The sequence below is a fragment of the Ambystoma mexicanum genome, chromosome 13 (genome assembly GCF_040938575.1).
Source record: "Ambystoma mexicanum isolate Mex_15411 chromosome 13, UKY_AmexF1_1, whole genome shotgun sequence".
Classification (NCBI taxonomy): domain Eukaryota; kingdom Metazoa; phylum Chordata; class Amphibia; order Caudata; family Ambystomatidae; genus Ambystoma; species Ambystoma mexicanum.
The window spans coordinates 438,292,228-438,312,708 of record NC_090938.1 but is presented as its reverse complement, the minus strand read 5'-3'; the positions used below and the strand labels follow the sequence as shown (position 1 = coordinate 438,312,708).

Sequence of the window (20,481 nt, the reverse complement as noted above, 5' to 3'; positions counted from 1 at the left end):
GAACTCAGGCACCATGCCGCCAAGCTGAGCGATTGTGGGGACGGGTGCCACATCTGCGTTTCCCCTTGATGAAGAAGATCGGGGGTCACTGGAGACACCGACAGGTGTTGAAGTTCTGAGAACCAAAACCTGGCCGGCCACCACGGGGCTATGAGTAGAAGGGAACAGTTCACCGAGTTCTTCAGCTTCCAAATTGCTCGATGGACTAGAGATATAAGCGGGAAGGCATAAGCTCTCATGTTGTGCCATGGAATCTCGAGGGCATCCCCCAGAGAGGAGGCTCCCAGCCCCCCTCTGGAGGCATACCGAGGAAGCTTCTTGTTCACCGCCGTAGCGAAGAGATCCACCTCCGTTGTGCCCCAACGCAAGAAAATCCATGAGAGGACCTCTGCCTTCAACTCCCACTCGTAGCTGACCACTGTCCGCCGGATGAGGGCATCTGCTGTAACATTCAGCTGGCCCGGGATGTGCACTGCAAGCAGCCTGACACCTTGAAGCACGGCCCACTCCCAAATCTGGATGGACAGGTCCACGAGGGGGGGAGACTTCATTCCCCCTTGCTTGTTGATGTAATACATCGACACCACATTGTCCGTGCGTATGCGGACCACCTTGTTGGCAATGATCGGTCTGAACGCCCTGAGCGCGAGGAAGATCGCCAGAAGCTCCAGATGATTTATGTGAAGGAGCTTGTCCTGAGGCGACCAGAGGTCCGAGACCTGTAGAAGATCTAACGTCGCACACCACCCCAGGAGGGAGGAATCCGTCGTGATCGTCACCATAGGAGCTGGGTCCTGAAACCCCGCACCCACCGACAGGTTGCTGAGAGATGACCACCATTCCAGGTCCACTCTCATGAAGGCCGGAATCATTATCAGCTTGGGATCCGGGTCCACAGCCTGACGCCAAGAACTCCGAAGAGCCATCTGGGTCCGTCTCATCTTGAGATGAGCAAGAGGAAGAGCCAGCACACACGAGGCCATGAGGCCCAGAAGCCTCTGGAACCACCAGGCCGACATGCTCTCCGACTGCGCAAACATCTGATACGTGGCTAACAGATCCGCCATTCTGTCCCCGGTCAGGTACACTCTGCAGTCGATCGTGTTCCAGCGAAAACCCAGGAAAATCAGGTCCTGCGAGACCGTCATGGAAGATTTCCGCCAGTTCACCGACAGCCCAAGATGGAACAGGAGCTGAAGGAGAGACTGGAGATTGCCCGCTGCTACCAGCGGACAAAGGCTGCGTAAGAGCCAGTCGCCAAATATGGATACACCCTGGAGACGAAGATAGGCCGTAATCACCGACTTCATCTTCGTGAAGACACGCGGCGCGGAGCTGAGGCCAAAAGGAAGCACTCGAAACTGGAAGTGCTCCTCTCCCAGAGAGAAACGGAGATATCTCCTGTGTGGGTTCCAAATCAGAATATGCATGTACGCATCCTGAAGATCCACCACACTGAGCCAATCGCCCATCTGCAAGGAGGACCGAATCTGGCTGGGCGTGATCATCTTGAATTTCTCTTGGGGTAGCAAAAGATTGAACTGGGAAAGGTCTAGGATGGTGCACAGGCCAGCCTGGTTGGGTTTGGGCACCGTAAACAGCTGGGAGTAGAAGCCCTCCCCTCGTTCCCCGAGAGGAACGGGTTCCACAGCTCTGAGGTCCAGAAGTTTCTGAACCTCGGCTTTGAGGGAGGGCAAGCCCGATAGCTGAAAAGGAGGGTTGACAGGTGGGGTAGGGGGTAGTGGTAAGCGGAAGCCCGCCCGAGCGACTGACAAGACCCATCTGTCTTCTGTGATGGTCTGCCAGCCTCCCAATGAGACACAATGCGTCCTCCCACTGGGGTCTCGTGTGAGCGCGGAGAACCCTCATTTAGTAGGTTTATCGGTGGTGTTGCCACCTAACCTGAGGAGGAGGCTGAGGAGCGGGAGAAAAACCGCGTCTGTTGTTGCCTACAGCAGTTGTTCCCCGCGGGGGTATCCACTCTGCAAGATTTTCGGTCGAGGAAGCCTCTAAAGCCAGAGGAAGGTCGACTTTGCGACAACTGTCTCTGGGTTTTGAAAGGAGTCTTAACAAGGACCGACAATGACTTAGCTGTCTGAGTGCTATCCTTCGTCTTGGTGAGCTCTACATATGTTGTAGAATGAAAGAGCTCCTTCCCCTCGAACGGAAGGTCCAACACCTTGTCCTGCACTTCTTTTGAGAATTTAGTTGCATGCAACCACGCCTGCCGTGAGGTATCAACCCCTAGCATAAGGCCCTGAGCCGAGGTGTCTACGTGATGAGCCTCAGCCTCCAGGAGATCCTGGGCCAAGACCCTGGCGTTGGATAAACCCCCTTTAAAGTCTTCCAGCTTCTCGACCGGGATAAACTCCTCAAACTCCGACAGACCTTTCCACATCCGCATATTAGCTCCCGCTAACACCAATTCAGCGTTGGCCTGCCTGAGCTGCAAGGCCGAGTTGGCAAAGATGTTCCTCCCAAGGGAGTCAAGGAGCTTGTCCTCCTTTCCCAGAACGTCAGTAGCCGTCATGGAAGAGGATGCTGCAGGCCTGGATTGCAAACTGGCCGCGGCCACCACTGTGGAGGAGGGGGGCGTACAAGACGACAGGGCCACCTCTTCCAAAGAATACAGCCTGTATCTCGCGTCAATTTTCTTATTGACAAAAAGTCCAGAGTGTGGCTTTTCCTAGACCCTGCGGACCTCGGCCAGAACGTCCTTCTGCAAGAACAGGCCGGTACTCTCCAAAGGAGACAGGGTGAACGCCCCAGAAAGCACACCCTCCTGCGGAGTGGGTGCCTCGGGCACCGGAACATCTAAGAAGCACATCATGTCCAGTACCCGGTCATGAAAAGCTCTAATAGAGCAGGGCAGGTCCTCGTTGTCCTGATCGCCCTGCGTGTCATCCGACAGGTCAGGATCCTGCTGAACCGTGTCGGGCGCTGCCTTGTCCACAGGGGACAATGGAGGCAAAGGCGGAAGAGTCGGGGGAGGCACCGCAGGCAAGGGAGGCGCCGGCGGAACCACCGGAGGAACGGGTGGAGCCGGAGGCACGGGCGGACATATCTCCCTAAAAAGCCCTTTGAAATACTCCCTCATGGGGTCGGTATGCATTAACGTTTGAAATGTACCAAAAAAGGCCTCCTCCGGGGACTGGTTCGGAACCCGAGGAGGCCTCTCACGAGGTGGACAAATCCAGGGACGTAACGGGGAAGGGTGCCACACAGGCCCCTCCACCGACGTATCCACATAAATCAAAGGCAACAAAACATTGTGCAGAAGAGGCATCCGGGCGTTCCAATCGTAAACTGGCCGATAAGGATGCGCACAAGGGACTCTATGTTCACCCAAGGAACCAAGCCCTACACCCGAGGCCGATGGCGTAGTTGTAGGGGTAGCACCCACCCCATCACTTGGATGGAGTGTCCTCCACAGGTCTAAAAGCTCAAAATCATACATGCCCTTGTGAATTTCCTGTGCAGAGAATGAAATAGCTCTAGCAACTCTGCTTATTCTACCTAGGGAGGTGATTAAAATGGTGTTGAAATCTCCAGCCTTTATAAACTGGGTATGAAGATGATTAGCACATTTACTGTAGTTTTTGCTGCCTATGCTCACGTGAGGTGGAGGAGGAGGAGCATTTAACCCTAACACAAGCGCGGAGGTGAAGTCAAGGCACAAGTGATTATTGGTGGGGGTCTACCAGCCTATCCAGTCTGTTTTTGCTGCCTATGCTCATGTGAGGTGGAGGAGCATTTAACCCTAACACGAGTGCGGAGTGCTGCACAGAGGTGAAGTGGAGGCACAAGTGGTTATTGGTGGTTCGTGGTGGAGCGGCATGGAGGGGGTTACTCCAGTCACCAAGGTCTGCAAGTAAGTCATTGGCCGTCCTCCCTTGGTAACCCGGGTTTCCTCACCCCTCTGCACTTTGGTACTTCCGCATGATAGTGGAGTGCAGAAAACCTGTAACCTGAAAGCGGGAAAGTGAAAGCTGTACTGTTGAAAAACTGTACGTGAATATATTTGCACTGCCCTCCACTTTTGCCTACTACTCTACGTCCAGTGAACTGAGTGGCTATTTACTTATTCTGGCAATTAGATAAGGAGGAGTGTGCCAAGCTAGAATCCCTCCCGTGAGCTGTGCTACTGGTTGACTATTGATTTGCCATTGAAATCTATCGCTCTCCAATGCTTCTGACTGTTTCAAGTTTTGTGTTTATGAGAGTGGGGTTAGGGGGAGACAGACAGACTAAGGCTGCTCCTTGAGCCATCGGGCTTTCCCTGTCCCCCCTCTCTGGGTCTCTGGAGGTTTTTCCTGAGGACTGGCTGCCGGTGGCCATCTGTGTCCGTGGGTGTTGTGGCTGCCTTTGGAGCCGAACAGTCATTACTAAGCTATCAATCCAGGGTGGCGGGTGGCTGTATTTGTCCCGCAGATGGTTGTGGTCCTCTGTGGCCAACAACCCATTACCATTTGTTTCTTATGCTCTGGCGCATGCCGGAAGGTCCCACTGCATAGTCACCATTTAGACATTGACGTTTTAGCGCTCTTTTTACTCTTTTTAATCAATTTTATAATGGCTCAATGTTACTGTTCTTAGGTGCATTTCCACCATGGTGAAAAGAAAAGCAAGGGATGATCGGAGACCGGGGGCGCTGACAGAAAGGGCAAAAAAACGAAAAAAATTAAAACGGCCCAGGAGCTTGCCAAGGTTAAGCCCCATCTTTTGCAACACTCCCTTGATTCGTATTTTGAAGACATGGCCAGCAAAATAGTGAATCGCATTACTGTTACTGGAAAAGCAACATGGGATGCTATTTCAGGTTCAGGAGGGAATCCCAAAGGTAGCACCACTGAAAGAAATAGCTGTATTGAGGGATAGGGGGCCTTAGGGGGCACAGTGGTTCAGGCAATGGCTCTACAGGAGCAGTTGCTTGGGGTGTGTATGCCTCAGGATCCTCTGCACCCTGGTATGGAGGCAGATAAGGAAGTAGAAGTGGAAGGGGAGGGGGTGAGACTAGGGATGGGGGACCGGATGGTGAGTGTTAGAGGTTACAGTTTATCATATTAGAAGTTATTATATTTAAATGTCTATGTATTGATGGGCCTGTGTGTGCAATACATCTGATTCATAACTTGGTTACTGTTGTCATAATATGTTCACTGACATCGCCTCCTGGAATGTGGAGTCCCATCATCTGAGGGACTCCACATTCCACTAGGTCAGTTGAGAAGATTTCCCCTGGCTGGGGGTCGTTGCTGTTACTAACTCAATAAAGAGTTAATTATAACTTTGTGCAGTGTGGACCCATCATTATGTGTCTTAACAGTGAGGGGGTGTAGTAACGGATCAATTGGTGAATAGCCATATGGGTGGGATGGGTGGGAGCCTGGAGAGGGAACTGAGACAGGATCTAAATTTCTCCTGCAGGGGGAGGAGGATAAGCTCTGGCTGGAATCACTTCTAGATGTAAAGCTAAAGCCCCTTTAGACCATCCTAGAGTCATTGCAGATGTTTAAGTCTTGGGTAATGAACACACTGGCTATCCTGGATGACTCAGAGTTCTAACAAAAAGAGTGGCAGAAATAAGTACGGTTGGGGTTGGGGCAAAGCCAAATGGTAAAATACTATCGGGGGGAGGGGGGGTTGAGTGGTGAGCGTCCTGGCCCGGTCACTGAGGTTGGTGATGCCAGCAAAGGATAAGGCAGTAACCACACAGTTAAGCTCAGTAACTGTTAATTCAAATTTTACGGGTACTGGGAGCTCTGACTTAAGCTTTAGGACTTTCATAGGGGACACTGGGGCTAACATGCATATAGGAGGGCTGGAGAAGAGCATTTTGAATTTACTGCCTGCAGCAGCCCCTCTTATGGGGATTATCATGGGTGTACCGGGGCTCCCTAAGTGTGGATTTGAATCAACTATTTCACTGATGAATAAAACGACCCATTGGATCAACACCAACCTGATTGGACCAAGCATTGACCCAAGCCTTATATTAATGGCAAGAAGGGGAGGAAGGGTAGGCCAAAAACCCAAATGTATGAAGGGGGACTGCATAGTGGTTTCCTTCTCGGATGCAACAATGGTTTGTTATTTGGTCAACTCTAATTTATCCAGAGGCCCAAAACCAAACAGCTACAGTCTCCATAGTAGGCTGGTCTCTCAGGATTTGTTTTACGGTTGTACAGGGAGGGTGGCTGATTCAGGGAACCGCTGGAGAAAATTTGTTAGGAGGAGGGAAGCACAGAGTTACCCCACGCACAGGGGCCATTGTATCCACCTCTTGGCCACAGAATACCCTTGGGTTGGAGGCCAGGCCAGGGGAAAATTCAAAGGGGAAGCCACTGTGGAGATTTAGAAAACCCACAATTAGAAGACCCAAGAGTGGAACAGGGTACCCCACGGGCTCCATCGTGGCCCAGAGGCCTTCCGCTGACCATCGGAGGCGCACGTAGCCCGGTGCCTGGAGGAGAAGTAAACCACAAGAGCGAGACCCGACCACAGGAGAAAGAGAGTTCCCCCTGAACAGAGGCGAAGGTGCCCCCCATGCTTCGTTGGTGAGAGAGGCCTTCGCCTTCCCGGGGAACCCCTCGGAGCCGTGGGGCAGAGAGAGGGCTTGGAACCAGCTTGTTGCGGAGTGGGGAGATAGACGATGGGCGGTGGCCGGGGGGGCCTCAAAGCACACGGGGGCCTCGCAGCACACGGCCCAATGCCGCCTCGCCTCGGAAGGATCCAGAAGAAGAGGTGAGGAGGTCGCGGGGGGATGAGGAGACCCAGAGGAAGCCAAATCACAAGCCAGCCTCCCCCCCACACCTGGCATATATAAACGCTCCAAGACACGCGGGTGGGAGTGGGGGCCCGAGAACTCTCCCAGACCCTCTTTTTCGGTATGCACGGGCCCAACGTTGGAGGGGAGGGCAGCTCATGGACTCCGGGGGCATGGAGGGGGATAAAACAGCAGCCCTCGGGGGCTTCCACATCGAACCCTGGGGTTCACACAAACGGGACCCTGACCCGTTCCAGCGCAGAGCATGGGAACCCCTCTGGAGACTGAAGCAGGTGCAGAAAATAAGCAGGCAGCAGGTGCCCCGCCATCCCAGTCCTCGGTGGAGCTCCGAGCCACGCAATCCAGCCCACCCACGCCAGGGAGAGACAGAGAACACGGAGGGAGCCTAAGGCCAGAAGCAGAAGGCTCAACACAGGAGGCCCCACCAGAAACTGGGCCACAGACCTCATCTGAGGAATCTCTAAAGAACTCTGGGCTTGCAGTGGGGCCCCTCCACGGCAAAACCATATCTGGGCTCAAGACATACAAAACAAAGGAGTCTGGAACGAGGTCCCAGGGGTACAGACCGGAAAGCCTGGAAGTCTGCACCAAACTATTGGAACCCAGGGGACCAGAAACCTGGAGCAATCATTGATAGGCAACCCAGAGCAACAAGCACTTACCCACTCAATCCTATCCCGCCAGCGTTTCCGTAGGCCTCAACCAACACTAGAAGCTGTGCCTGGCGACACGCACTACAATATGGCCACAGGAAGTGCCCCCCCACACCACTTACCAGGGATGACCTTAAAGACATTCTGCAGGAAATCAAGGCCATAAGGACAGATATACAGGCCTCGATAGTGGCTCTTAAAGGGAGAGTTGACACTCTTGAAGAGAAAATGGAAGGTATGGAGAATAATCACCTCCAGACTGATCTGCTGGACATGAAATATGAAGCGATGCTGACAAACCTGGAAATGAGAGAAGAGGACATGCTTTTGAAGATGGACGACCTTGAAAACAGGGAACTCCGATATAACCTGCGTATTCTAGGGGTGACCCAACAAAAGGGGGAGACAGCGGCGGACGTTGGGAGGATAGTCCTAGGCTTAATAAAGCAACTCTTCACCCTGGAGTTGGGCAAGGAAGTCCAGCTGGAAAGAGCTCATAGGGGTGGTGGAGGCAGAGGGAAAGGCCCAAGATCCATCATGGTGCGTTTCCTCCGCTACAGAGAAAAGATGGAGGTCCTAGAAAAGGCGAAGAGACTGGGGAGCTTCTCCTTTGAGGGGGACACAATCAGGATTTATTAAGATCTCTCCGCCCTCACACACCTGCAGAAGGGAATGCCGTCCCCTCACACAATGGCTCACTAACAGGATATACGATATAGATGGTCCTACCCATTTGCCCTCGCATTTGAATGGGATGGAGTGGATTATCGAGTCACGGGGGAAGGAGGCTTTACGAAGTGACCCTGACGCCCCAGGAGCATACACGAGAACCACAGGGCCCCTGGGCTAAAAAGAAGAAGATGAAAGAAGATGAAGGGCAAGAGAAAAAAAAAACAACACCCTGACGCATGATCTAGAGGAGGATTAAAAGATCAGGGTTGCATCAGAGATGCAGGAGTCGGGAAAAGTTAAAGGACCCCAGCCGGGGGTAGTGAAGAGATAAGGACAGCGAGGGATGGACGGACCTCTTCCCCGAGTGGCTTGCCAACTGGCAAGCGTCGCAGACAAGGATGAGAGGAGGGTCGAGGGGAGGGAAACAATTGGGAATGTATGGGGTCAGGTACAGCATAGATCGGACTCAAGAAGTGAGCTGAGCGGCTTCCATATGGCCGGAAGAGGTGTGAATCCAAAAATGTAATTCGATGACAGACAATGAGAAAAGGGGCCGGGTCGAAACTTTAAGGCTAGGAGCGTTTAATGTAAAGGGCCTTAATTCACCAACAAAGCGCTCACTCCTGGGGAGGGAAATGAAGAAAGCAGGTCTGGGTGTACTCCTAGTACAAGAAACTAGAACAGTGAAAGGGGAAGAAAGGCGCATTCCAGGTTCACATGTGGGCCAGATATTCTGAGCATCGGGCCCCACCAAAAAGGGAGGTTTTGGGATCCTACTCCGCAGAAACCTTAGGCTCACAGAGTCGTCAGTTTGGGGCAGAGCAGATGGAAAAGCGGTGGTGGTCTCGGGAAACCTGGAAAATTCCAGAATTACCATAGCAGCCATTTATGGCCCAAATATGGGTCGGTTGCAATTCATCAAGGAGGTACTGATGGAGGTATTGGATAGGGCAGAGGGGCTCATCCTCTTGGGAGGTGATTTTAACATGTGGGCGGACCGGGGATTGGATCATAGTGGGAAGCCGATCCCCAGAGGTAGTAGAGGGGGCTGCCATACAGAGGGTTCTTGGACTTAATGTGGAACCACAGGTTGGTAGATCTTTGGAGGGATACTCACCCAATTATGAAAGGCTATACATTTTACTCCGCAGTCCATGGCTCCAGAACCAGGATTTATTATATATTTCTGGAACACCAGCCTATGAGCAGAACTGATGCTTGTAACCATCACCGGGTTAGCTGGTCAGATCATGACCTGGTTTGAGCAGACATTATTATATCGGGTTTAAAACCGAGGGAATCATTGTGGAGGTGCAACAACCTCCTATCGAGGGATGGGTTTTTAGAGAGGAGATGATGTTTTCAGCCATTAGAGAGTACTTTGAGTTAAACAACACCAGTGAGGTTCACTTGGAGACAGTATGGGAGACGGCTAAAGCTACATGGCGGGGTAGATTGATTAGGGAAGGGGCGGTCAAGAAGAGAACTAGAACGCTCTTGGCCCACAAACTAATATCTGAGATACGCCTATTGGAGAGAGTCGAGGGGAAGGAAGAGGAAGAGAATGAGAGAGACCTGGGGATCACCAAAACCAAGAGACAGGAACTTAGAGAAATGGAGATGGGTAAAATTGTAGCAGGCCTCCAACACCTGAGACAGAAATATTACGAAAAAAGGGATAAGGCAGGTGCCAGGCTGGTGGTGAAGCTCCGCACCCAGCGGCCAGATAGATGGGTGGCAAAGATCAAGAATGGGAAAGAGGGGAAAGATCGGACCCAGATGCGATAGCGGGAGAATTCGCCAGTTTCTATGAGATATTGTTGAGAAGGAAGGAGTTATAGGAGGGGAAACATTAGAATCCTATTTGCAGGGAGAGACCCTCCTGACCCTTAGACCTGGTGAAGTCTCCACCCTAGAGGCCCCAATAACAGATGAGGAAGTCCTCCGGGCAATATCAGGTTTGAAGCTGGGGTAGGCCCCGGGAGAGGACGGGTTCACGGCAGGCTTCTATAAGGCATTTGCAGGCCAACTGGCGATTCCTGGCGGATATGTTCACGAATATTATGTCCACAGGGAGGGCCCCTCTGTCATTTGGGAAAGCATTAATCACAGTCATCCCAAAGAAGGAAACGACCCTGCAGACTGCCAATCTTATAGACCAATCTCCGTCCTGAACGTGGATGCAAAGTTGTTCACCAGAATAATTGCAACAAGACTAGAGGGCCTCCTTCCGAGGCTCATCAATTCTGATCAGGTGGGCTTCATACAGGGGAGGCAGGAAGCAGACACCCTCAGGAAGACTCTCCATTTTATGAGGGAGGCAGCACCTGGGGGGGGCAACCCAGTCTTGGTGGCCATAGATGCCGAAAAGGCCTTTGACCGAGTCAACTGGGAGTTTCTACATGGGGTACTAGAGAAATTTGGTTTCGGTGAGGGTGCTGACGAGCGTCCAAAGCTCTGTACGCAGAACCATCAGCCAGAGTTACGGTAAATGGGTGGCTATCACGTAGATTTAATCTTCAGCGAGGGACCCGACAGGGCTGCCCCCTCTCACCCCTATTGTTTGCAATGACCATGGAGATTTTGGCGGAATATCTGAGGGGGTCCCCTGATGTGATGGGTATAGATTTGTGAGACAGAACCTCTAAACTCTGTCTCTATGCAGATGATATAATGCTCCACGTGAGGCAGCTAGCCCAATCTGTCCCAGCCGCCTTGCGGGTGATAGAGGAGTTCGGGCATTTTTCAGGATTGAAGGTGGGCACATTTGGTCCCCACCGGTGAGGGACGCGATCCCTGGCCACGACATTATCAGTCCTGGTTTGAAGCGGGGCTTTGCAGGGTGGGTCAGTTGGTGAAAGAAAATACATTCATAAGCATCCAGGAACTGGAGGAAGCATTGGGCATTGGCAGGCTGTCCCCACTCCTCTATCTAAGATTGAAGGGGGTATCCATGGCAGGGAAATGGAAGCAGCATATACAGAGGCCACTCACCCCAGTAGAGAAGGTCTTGGACACGCATGTAGATATGAAAGGTCTCATCTCCCTCCTGTATACGGCGCTTTTGTCCCGCCGTGAAGGAGCAATCAGGGGTCTAAGAACAAGATGGGAGAGGGACTTGGGCTGTGAAATTGGGGATGGTTTATGGGTGCGACTCTGTAGTAGGGCATTTCAGACCTCAATTTCGTGTCACTATAAGATGCACGCCATAAAACTGCTTCACAGGTGGAAATATGACAGGGTAGTACTCTCCAAGATGTTTCCAGCGGTGATTCCCCGTTGCTGGCATGGATGCGGGGGAAAAAGCCAACTATTGGCATATGTGGTGGACATGTCACAAAGTGCGCACATATTGGACAGAGGTGTTGAGCTGGATCAAAGAAGCGGACAGAGGATCCCACCCACTAGACCCAATCTTAGTATTATTTGGACTTGAAAGAAGGGATGAGCGGTTGGACAAGCTTCCACACCTGTCACATTGTGTACTTTTAGCGGCCAGAGCCTGTCGAACTAGAACTTGGAAAAGGACCTGCCTCCCCATGAAGAAAGAATGGGTGGCAGTGGCCAGGGATATTTATCTTATGGAAAGGATCACAGAAGCTATACAGGGATCCAGCGTTCTGATAGAGACTAAATGGCAAGGGTTCTTTAGTGCTTTTAGTAACATGGAAAGTACTGGTTGAAATTCCCAGAGAACAGTGACTCGGCCCTACCAAATAGTTAACTTGGAAAACACAGACTTTAATTCAGAGGAATCGGTCCATTTCCGACAATCTAGTGCCCGGTCGGGACTGCCAACAACGGATTGAACAGTATAAGTGAAAGCAGCGATCAGAGTCTGTGCCTTGAAAGGGGGTGGGGGGAGGGTGTATATGCCAGGGAATTATCTAATTTTTGTTTTGTATAAAGTTTATAGGGACACAAGTCCCTTTCATGTTTGCTCCGAAGATTCTCTGTTGTTCCATAAAACAAATAAAAATAAATAAAATTTAAAAAAACACATTGTCATTCTCCTGCAAGAGACTTGGGCCTTGGAGACCACACTGTGAGATGGCTACACATCGAAGGGGATCTCAGCGAAAAAAATGCTAGAATAAGATGTTATGGGGGTCTGGCGAGATTGATTAAAGCCTCCCTAACCTGTAGGTTTAGGATAGTGGAGACTAACATGGACTACCTACAGGTGCTCCGTATTTTACCTTCTACGGGGGACCCGTTAATCATTTTGAACCTCTATAACAGCCTCCATAAGGCTGAGGCAGTCAGGTTATCCAAAGTCAAGGCGTTTATTGATGAGTTATTTCTACACAGGATGAATCGTAATGAACAATGCACATGGGGAGGAGATTTTAACCTCAAAATGGGTGTAGATCTGCCAAGGGATCTGTTAGATCCGCAGGAGGACTGGTCACTGAACATCCCCTTGCCCACAATGAAATATGGACGGGTGTTTGTAAAGGGTCTCCAAATGTGTTTATGGCTCATCAAATAGGGGCTTCACACGGTAAACGGACGCAAAGCACCTGATATACCGGGTATCCTTACCTTCAATAATCACCAAGGTTGGAGGGGGGTGTGGCCAGCAAGTGGGCAATGAGGACGTGATTCCTCGCTGCTCCCAGTCCGCCAGCTAGATCATGCCTTTATCCTGACAATTCATGTTGTTAAACTCACGAAAATAGCTTCCAAAAGCGGCGGAATCCTTCTGGAACGGGTTGCTGCACTATGGACCTGAACCGACGTGTGGTTCCGGAGATACGCGCTGTGGAATCCAGAAGCGGCTGATTGCGTATGCCAGACAAGATGGCCGCCGGGACTGCGTGCTAAGAGGAAGGTGCGCATTACGTTAAAGGCTCCACTGAACCAACCACCCTGTGACAGCAACTACCATCACATCGCTGAGGCCGAAATCAGGAAGACTAAACACTGATCCCGACCCCAAACAACACTGCGAGTAGGCGGTGAGCGCGCCCATGAAAGCAGGCGGGCACTGGCATCCCCTGCTCCGATACGAGGTGGAGCAATCCTGCTTGAGGACGACAGAGAGGACCAGCCGACGTTACGATCCTGATCACTGCAGCGACAAGGTGAGCCGCGCTATGGGTCCTCCCCCTGATGGGATGTCCAAGTGCCAGCGAGGCTCGGCTCCTACCTGCTGCCCCGGCGGTCCATGGGGCGGTCCCATCTGAGACTGCGAGAAGCTGCTGTGGGCCCCTGGGAACAATGCGACCCGAGCTAGCAGGTGAACTGAGGAAGGCCGCCTGAAGGCGCTCCGGTTGCAGGACAGCCAGGCCGACAGTGAAGCGAGCAGCGCATGCGAGAAGGAGTGAGCGGGGGCAACCAAATCAAACACGTCTCCTACCCAGAGACGGTTTAAAGAAGCTAAACTGCCTACCAACAACGATATGCAGCAGAATTATCCCTGGACCCCAACCGCTCACAGTGGGACCCTGAAAGTGGAACGCGACACATGGATTGCAACACACGTTCCACAAAGCAACCGAGAATGGAAGGTAAGCTGCCTACGCTGAGGGCATGGCTGTTATAAGGTGAATGAGAACTGCGCACTGAATCTACAATGCTCCAAGCTCTCAATAAAGTAGTGATGTGGCTGAGCGCTGAGTGTCCAAGGTGAACCCATTAAGACTAATATCCTGTGAATACATCACCTACCCGCCATAACACGCAGCAATAAACGTGGTTTACCCACTTAAAATCGCTTGTGAGCCCAGACCGTTATCAAAAGCGACCACCTGCTGGGAGGCGAGCTTGTACACAACCGGTGCGCCGACCTGAGTGGCAGCACGCACTTCAGAAGCTGCAGGGATTTGAGAGAGCAAAACAACATTCTGATATCACCGGCCCCGATCAAAGACTACTACTGAGGACAACTGAAATGAGCACGTCTCCCAGGAAAGGAGGCAACTGGAGTACTGGCCTGCTTGTCCGTGGCGTGAAGCGGCAACAGGGACCCTAATCCTGCACTGTACGAGTCTAAGACACACATTTGAACTGAGACTAATAGAAACACCTCCTTCCCGAAAGATAGGGTGCCGACCAAGCCAATCCTCAGGCCAACAAAACAAAGGAGGGAGAGGGCATAGGTGATAACGCAGCAGACTTCTGGGAAGAAAACCACCAAGTGGACAGTGCATATAAACCGTAAGCGAAACCAAAAGGAGGGAAGAGGTGTTACAGATTACAACGGCACCTCCCTAGCGAGATAGAAGCCAAGGCTTGTGGCTCTGCCGTCTTCTGAGTACCGCAGCCGGGTGGTCACGGACAGCACCATTTGGTAATAAATGCTGGACGGTGCACCTGCGAAGGCGGAACAAGTGTCTCTGGTAAACCACTTGACCAGTATCCACAAGATCCTGAACCAACAGCAACAACTGGATGGTGCCTTGCCGAATCGTTGCTCCCGAAGCGAGCACCCCACTGACCTAAACAGCTGCACAAACATCGGCTGAGAGGGAAGGGAGCAACTGCAAATCAACACTGGCTTGACCACCATAGGGAAAGACAGGGCAAAGAACGCGACAACGAAGAGCAAAATGGAGCAGTACACAATCGCTACCCAAGTTCCCCCGCAGGAGCAGGGCAACTCTGGCGATGCATTGGGACCGAAGGATGACAATATATCCCTTAAAGACACCATGAATGCTATCACCAAATCAAGGACCTCCACGGAAAAAAAGATGGATGGCATAAATACTGAGGTGTCGCTATTGCGCCATGACCTGCAAAAATTCACAGCTCGTACCGGGGAAGCAGAGGGCCACATGTCGGAAACAGAGGACAGCCTGAGGACTGTAAATCACCAAATGACCGGAGCGTTGGCATGCCTCAAGGCACTGGAAGAATGAGTGGAAGAGGGTGAGAGCAGAGCAAGACAGAACAACATCTGGATCCTTGGATTGCCTGAAAACTATGAAGTCCCGAGCATGGAGCTATTCCTAGAGCAATGGCTTGCGGATCTATTCGCTCCCAAGACCCTATCAAAATTCTTCTCAGTTGAACGTGCTCACCAACGGGCAGACAAATACTCGGAGCTCCCCCGCACACGGTAATAGCAAATCTCCTGAACTATAGGGATCGGGACGCCATACTGCAGATGGCCAGACCTAAGGGCTCCATAACATTTAATGGCTCCAGAATCGCCTTTTCCCAGACTTCACCAGGGAGGTTCAGAAAGCGAGGCAGTCCTTCGACCCACTCAAGAAATGCCTTCAAGCTCTTAACATAGAATACGGACTTCTGTTCCCAGCACAATTTAAAATATACCACAACGGTACGACAGTGCATTTCACGGATCCCAGAGAAGCGTGGAGCTCGGCAGAAAGAAACCTAGAGGGTGACTGGAGGCCGAATCGGAGGCAAGACATCGACAGGAGTCACCCTCGACTAGAGAAAGCACCACCTGAGCTCCCACAACAGGAGATGGAAGCACTGCCAAATGAAGGCAATGACTTCTGGAAGCAATCTCATCCTTTTTTTTAAGGGGATACCAAATATAATGGCTAATATAGGGTTGTAATATTTGGTATCCCCTTCATGTTGAGGGGTGACATTTAACAACGCACTGCTTGAACTATCCCTTGAATTGGGGAGGGGAGTACATCATAAGCCTTCACTGTGACAGCTTCTGATGCCATCCCATCCTTTTTTTGAAGGGGATACCAAATATAATGGCTAATATAGGGTTGTAATATTTGGTATCCCCTTGATGTTGAGGGGTAACATTTAACAAAGGACTGCTTGAAATATCCCTTGCATTGGGGAGGGGAGTACATCATAAGCCTACACTGTGACAGCTTCTGGAAGCCATCTCATCCTTTTTTTGAAGGAGATACCAAATATTACAGCTAATATAGTCTTGTAATATTTGGTATCCCCTTGATTTTGAGGAGTAACATTTAACAACGCACTGCTTGAACTATTCATTGCATTGGGGAGGGTAGCACATCATAAGCCTTCAATGTGACAGCTTCTGGAAGCCATCCCTTCCTTTTTTGAAGGGGATACCAAATATAATGGCTAATATAGGGTTGTAGTATTTGGTATCCCCTTGATTTTGAGGGGTAACATTTAACAACGCACTGCTTGAACTATCCCTTGCATTGCGGAGGGGGGCACATCATAAGCCTTCACTGTGACAGCTTCTGGAAGCCATCCCATCCTTTTTTTGAAGGGGATACCAAATATTACAGCTAATATAGTGTTGTAATATCTGGTATCCCCTTGAGTTTGAGGGGTAACATTTAAGAACGGACTGCTTGAACTATCCCTTGCATTGGGGAGGGGAGTACATCTTAGGCCTTCACTGTGACAGCTTCTGGAAGCCATCCCATCCTTTTTTTTGAAGGGGATACCAAATATAATGGCTAATATAGGGTTGTAATATTTGGTATCCCCTTGATGTTGAGGGGTAACATTTAACAAAGCACTGCTCGAACTATCCCTTGCATTGGGGAGGGAAGTACATCATAAGCCTACACTCTGACGTCTTCTGGAAGCCATCTCATTCTTTTTTTGAAGGGGATACCAAATATTACAGCTAATATAGTGTTGTAATATTTGGTATCCCCTTGATGTTGAGGGGCAACATTTAACAAAGCAGTGCTTGAACTATCCCTTGCATTGGGGAGGGGAGTACATCATAAGCCTACAATGTGACAGCTTCTGGAAGCCATCCCATCCTTTTTTGAAGGGGATACCAAATATAATGGCTAATATAGGGTTGTAATATTTGGTATCCCCTTGATGTTGAGGGGTAACATTTAACAAAGCACTGCTTGAACTATCCCTTGCATTGGGGAGGGGAGTACATCTTAGGCCTTCACTGTGACAGCTTCTGGAAGCCATCCCATCCTTTTATTGAAGGGGATACCAAATATTACAGCTAATATAGTGTTGTAATATTTGGTATCCCCTTGGATTTTGAGGGGTAACATTTAACAACACTCTGCTTGAACTATCCATTGCATTGGGGAGGGGAGTACATCATAATCCTTCACTGTGATAGCTGCTTCTGGAAGCCATCAAATCCTTTTTTGAAGGGGATACCAAATATAATGGCTAATATAGGGTTGTAATATTTGGTATCCCCTTGTTTTTGAGGGGTACCATTTAACAACGCTCTGCTTGAACTATCCCTTGAATTGGGGAGGGGAGTACATAATGTCTGTGCACTGTGTCTCTGGGCCAGCCCAACAGGTGCTCAGGGCACCAACACAAAATTAATGGGGCAGGGATCACCCTGATCGTCGTGGTCACACACAAAACTGCAGCTGCCGTGGGCTCCCTGACAAGCAGCTGCTCTGAGATCACACAGAGGACCAGTGGCCTGGAGGCACTCTGTCACACATCCTGGTCTAGGGCACCCAGACCACACCCAGAATATCAGGGCCGCAGGCCTGTGATCACAAGGGGTAGGCCTGCAGGCCCTACACAGTGAGACACAGAGACAGAGTACCATTACATTTAGTCTACCACCATGGTATTGCACGTGCATGCGGAGGCTCCTTCCTCCAGTCAGGTATGAGGCTGTCATGACACATCCTTAGAGGGTGTGAGAAAAATGGGGCGAGACCCTCTTTTTTTGTGAGGTGGCCTGACTCTAGAGGGTGTAGAGAGGAATGTCAAGAGAGGATTAGAGTCAAAGGCCTAGAACAAGGGTAGACTTTGACTCTAATCCTCTCTTGACATCCTTAGAGGGGCAATACATGTCCTTAAAAGGGAAACACCACAAATACTCCCACTATGCTATGAGATGTGTAATATATATATTGTCAGTGTCGTTTATTGTGTGATTTATCTGCGTTTCATGTCAACCCTGTAAAATGAAATATTATTTGTATGTGTTTTACATGCCTGCCATGATGACTGCACCGGTACACAACACCCTCTACAGTGAACCCATCTACCGGGTCAATTTCCCTAAGGTATTTTTTCAATTTCCAAGCGTAGTTTGTGTACCCATTTCCATCACTGTTGGCAGCTGTGATTTATTCAGCTACTAATAACCAAATAACCCACCAAGTGTTGGCAGCTGTGATTTTTTTAAGCTACAAATAACCATATAACCAACTAAGTTTCATTTAACTCAATGCAGTTCAGCTGACTGATCAAGTAACAGTGGCATACCGAGCCAGGGGTTGGGGGGGGGGCACGCTGCCACCCCACAGGCTCTTTTTAGAGCCTGACCCGGACTTTCGTCAGTGGGCCACCCTTCCCGTTCGGCACCTCAATGAGGGTGCCCACCGAGAAAGGTGTCCCGCTGGCAGGACAATGTGTGCTCAGTAATTCCTGCTCAGCACAGTAATTGTCCTGGCAGCAGGACACCTTACCCTTTCCGAAACCTCTGGCAGGACAATGTTCCAAGGAGCTCGGGGCAGCAGCAGAGGGGCTCGCAAGTTGTTCTGTGTCAACAGAGCATTTCAATGTGAGCCATTAGGCACTATTGAGAGGGAGGGGTACTATTAGCAGGGACTTTTGTCCCTTTAGAAATGTGCATGGCAGGGAGTGATCAGGTGTTAGAAGGTTGCATAATGCTGCAGGCTTTATGAAATAATGACTATGGCTTTACCCAAGGGGGATTTGTTAGGCTCACAATAATCTGCATGATGCTATTGTGACTTTGCATGCAGGGAGGGGAGAATAAAACCAAATCCATCCTTTTATTGCTCAACATATTTCTATAATGATGTATAGTGTAAAGTTAATAATGAAAGGGAAGTTTGTTATGTAATGTGCTTTGCTTCCAAGGTATTGATATAAATAAAGTATTATTTAAGCACATGAAATGCAAAGGGAAACATTAATAAATATCTAAAAAAACTAAAACTGTGAAGATGTGCTCAGTTGCTTAAATTGTCTCCATCCCGGTTTCACTATTAACCAAAGTGTGGGATCCTGGGCAGATCATGAACTCAGACTGTGTCTTATCTTCAACTCTGTAACTGATTCACTTCAAAGCTTATGTGTTAATATATGATGCTGTTATTTCTTTTTAAAAGCCTGACTTGCTCCATATATAAAAGTTCAATTTAGGTATTTTGCACCACAAAATTATTTGCCACTTTGCTTACTTACAACTTATTCTAAAGTCACTTGCACAGCGCCTCCAAGTATCAAAGACTGATGATGCTCCTTGCGATTTGCTTTCTGTGAAGTAATGTCTGTTGATGCAATCCATATGCAAATTAGTTGATCTGCATGTATTTTGCTCCAGAGCGCCTGGACAGATCTCTAATAGATGAGTTCCCTGCATTTGTAATGATTCTGCCATTTTTTTGTTGTGTTAAAATGCGAGATGCCACTAGTAATGTTACTAAAAAAAATACATTGGGGCAGGGGTGGGCGGTTTGTGGGCGCGAATGAGACAATCTGGAATTGCGTGCACTGCATTTGAGGGGAAAGTAGCAGGAGTTTCACCGCTGTTGTCCCCCCAGCCTCTCTGGCAATGCTGAATACTCAACCGACTGGCCAATATGGAACTCGTGCGTTATGATGGTGTTGTGCAACATTTGGTACCCCATATCGAGGCTCGGAACTCTCCTACTTTGGTCTGTGATCTACGAAGACAGCCGAAGACAGGGGATACCAAATATACAATTGAAATACACATAGGCGAGGAGACAGAAATAGCGGCAATGCTGCCGCCTACATGCCTGGCCATTCCGGCTTTGAACAGCAGTGCACTGCCGCAGTTCTACTCATCAGCAACTCACAGGAAGAAGAAGGTGTCGTTGGAGTCCTTCATGGTCGGTATCTCGGACAGGCGCTCAGCACCCACTCCACCGGCGCAGGACAGGAGGTGGCGTAAACAACGGCATTGGCCGCCACAACGTATGAAGTTGCCGTTCTTCCCGCGTTGAGACGTGCTAGTCTGCGTAGAGGCCGGATTCGCAGCCGTTGTGGCTTGGCCCAATGTGTACTCGAGCCTCTGCGCGTAGTAGAAAACCAACAGGAGCTTAGGCAGCGATGCCGGGAGGAGGAACTGGGGATCCATGAGTGAAGAGCTCTCTGCCCGCTCGTCCCTCCTCGGAGCCCGTGGCACAAGCACGAGTAGAGAATAGACTGCTTTCACATGCGAGGACACGCCGCCCGACACACACGACGACTAGCCAGATGGAACCAGAACCAAACGTTTGATTTGTCCTCGGACCCAAACGACTGGCAGCAGAATGACACAGTGACATTTGAAAGAGCCCTTCAAAGTCCGGGCTGGTTTGGTCAATCCCTCTCTTTCTCACTGTTTTTTTTTTCACCTGCCCGGCAATATCAAAAACATTTTTTTAAACTCCTGCATTTGATGCCTACTCCTCACAGGCAAGGCTGTCACTGGATTTGGTGAGGGCCCACTCA

At 50.2% G+C, this 20,481-nt stretch overlaps 1 protein-coding gene across 1 annotated transcript in view; it reads right to left on the bottom strand.

The window, feature by feature from the left end:
* LOC138521314 (leucine-rich repeat-containing protein 37A-like) overlaps positions 1 to 20,270 on the bottom strand; it is a 1,201,733-nt gene extending 1,181,463 nt beyond the window's left edge. Inside the window, exon 1 of the mRNA XM_069634057.1 lies at positions 19,845 to 20,270. Within this exon, the coding sequence (XP_069490158.1) occupies positions 19,845 to 20,125 (281 nt within the window). The 5' untranslated portion in view covers positions 20,126 to 20,270. The remainder of the gene's footprint in view (positions 1 to 19,844) is intronic.
* Between the last annotated feature and the right edge of the window lie 211 nt (positions 20,271 to 20,481).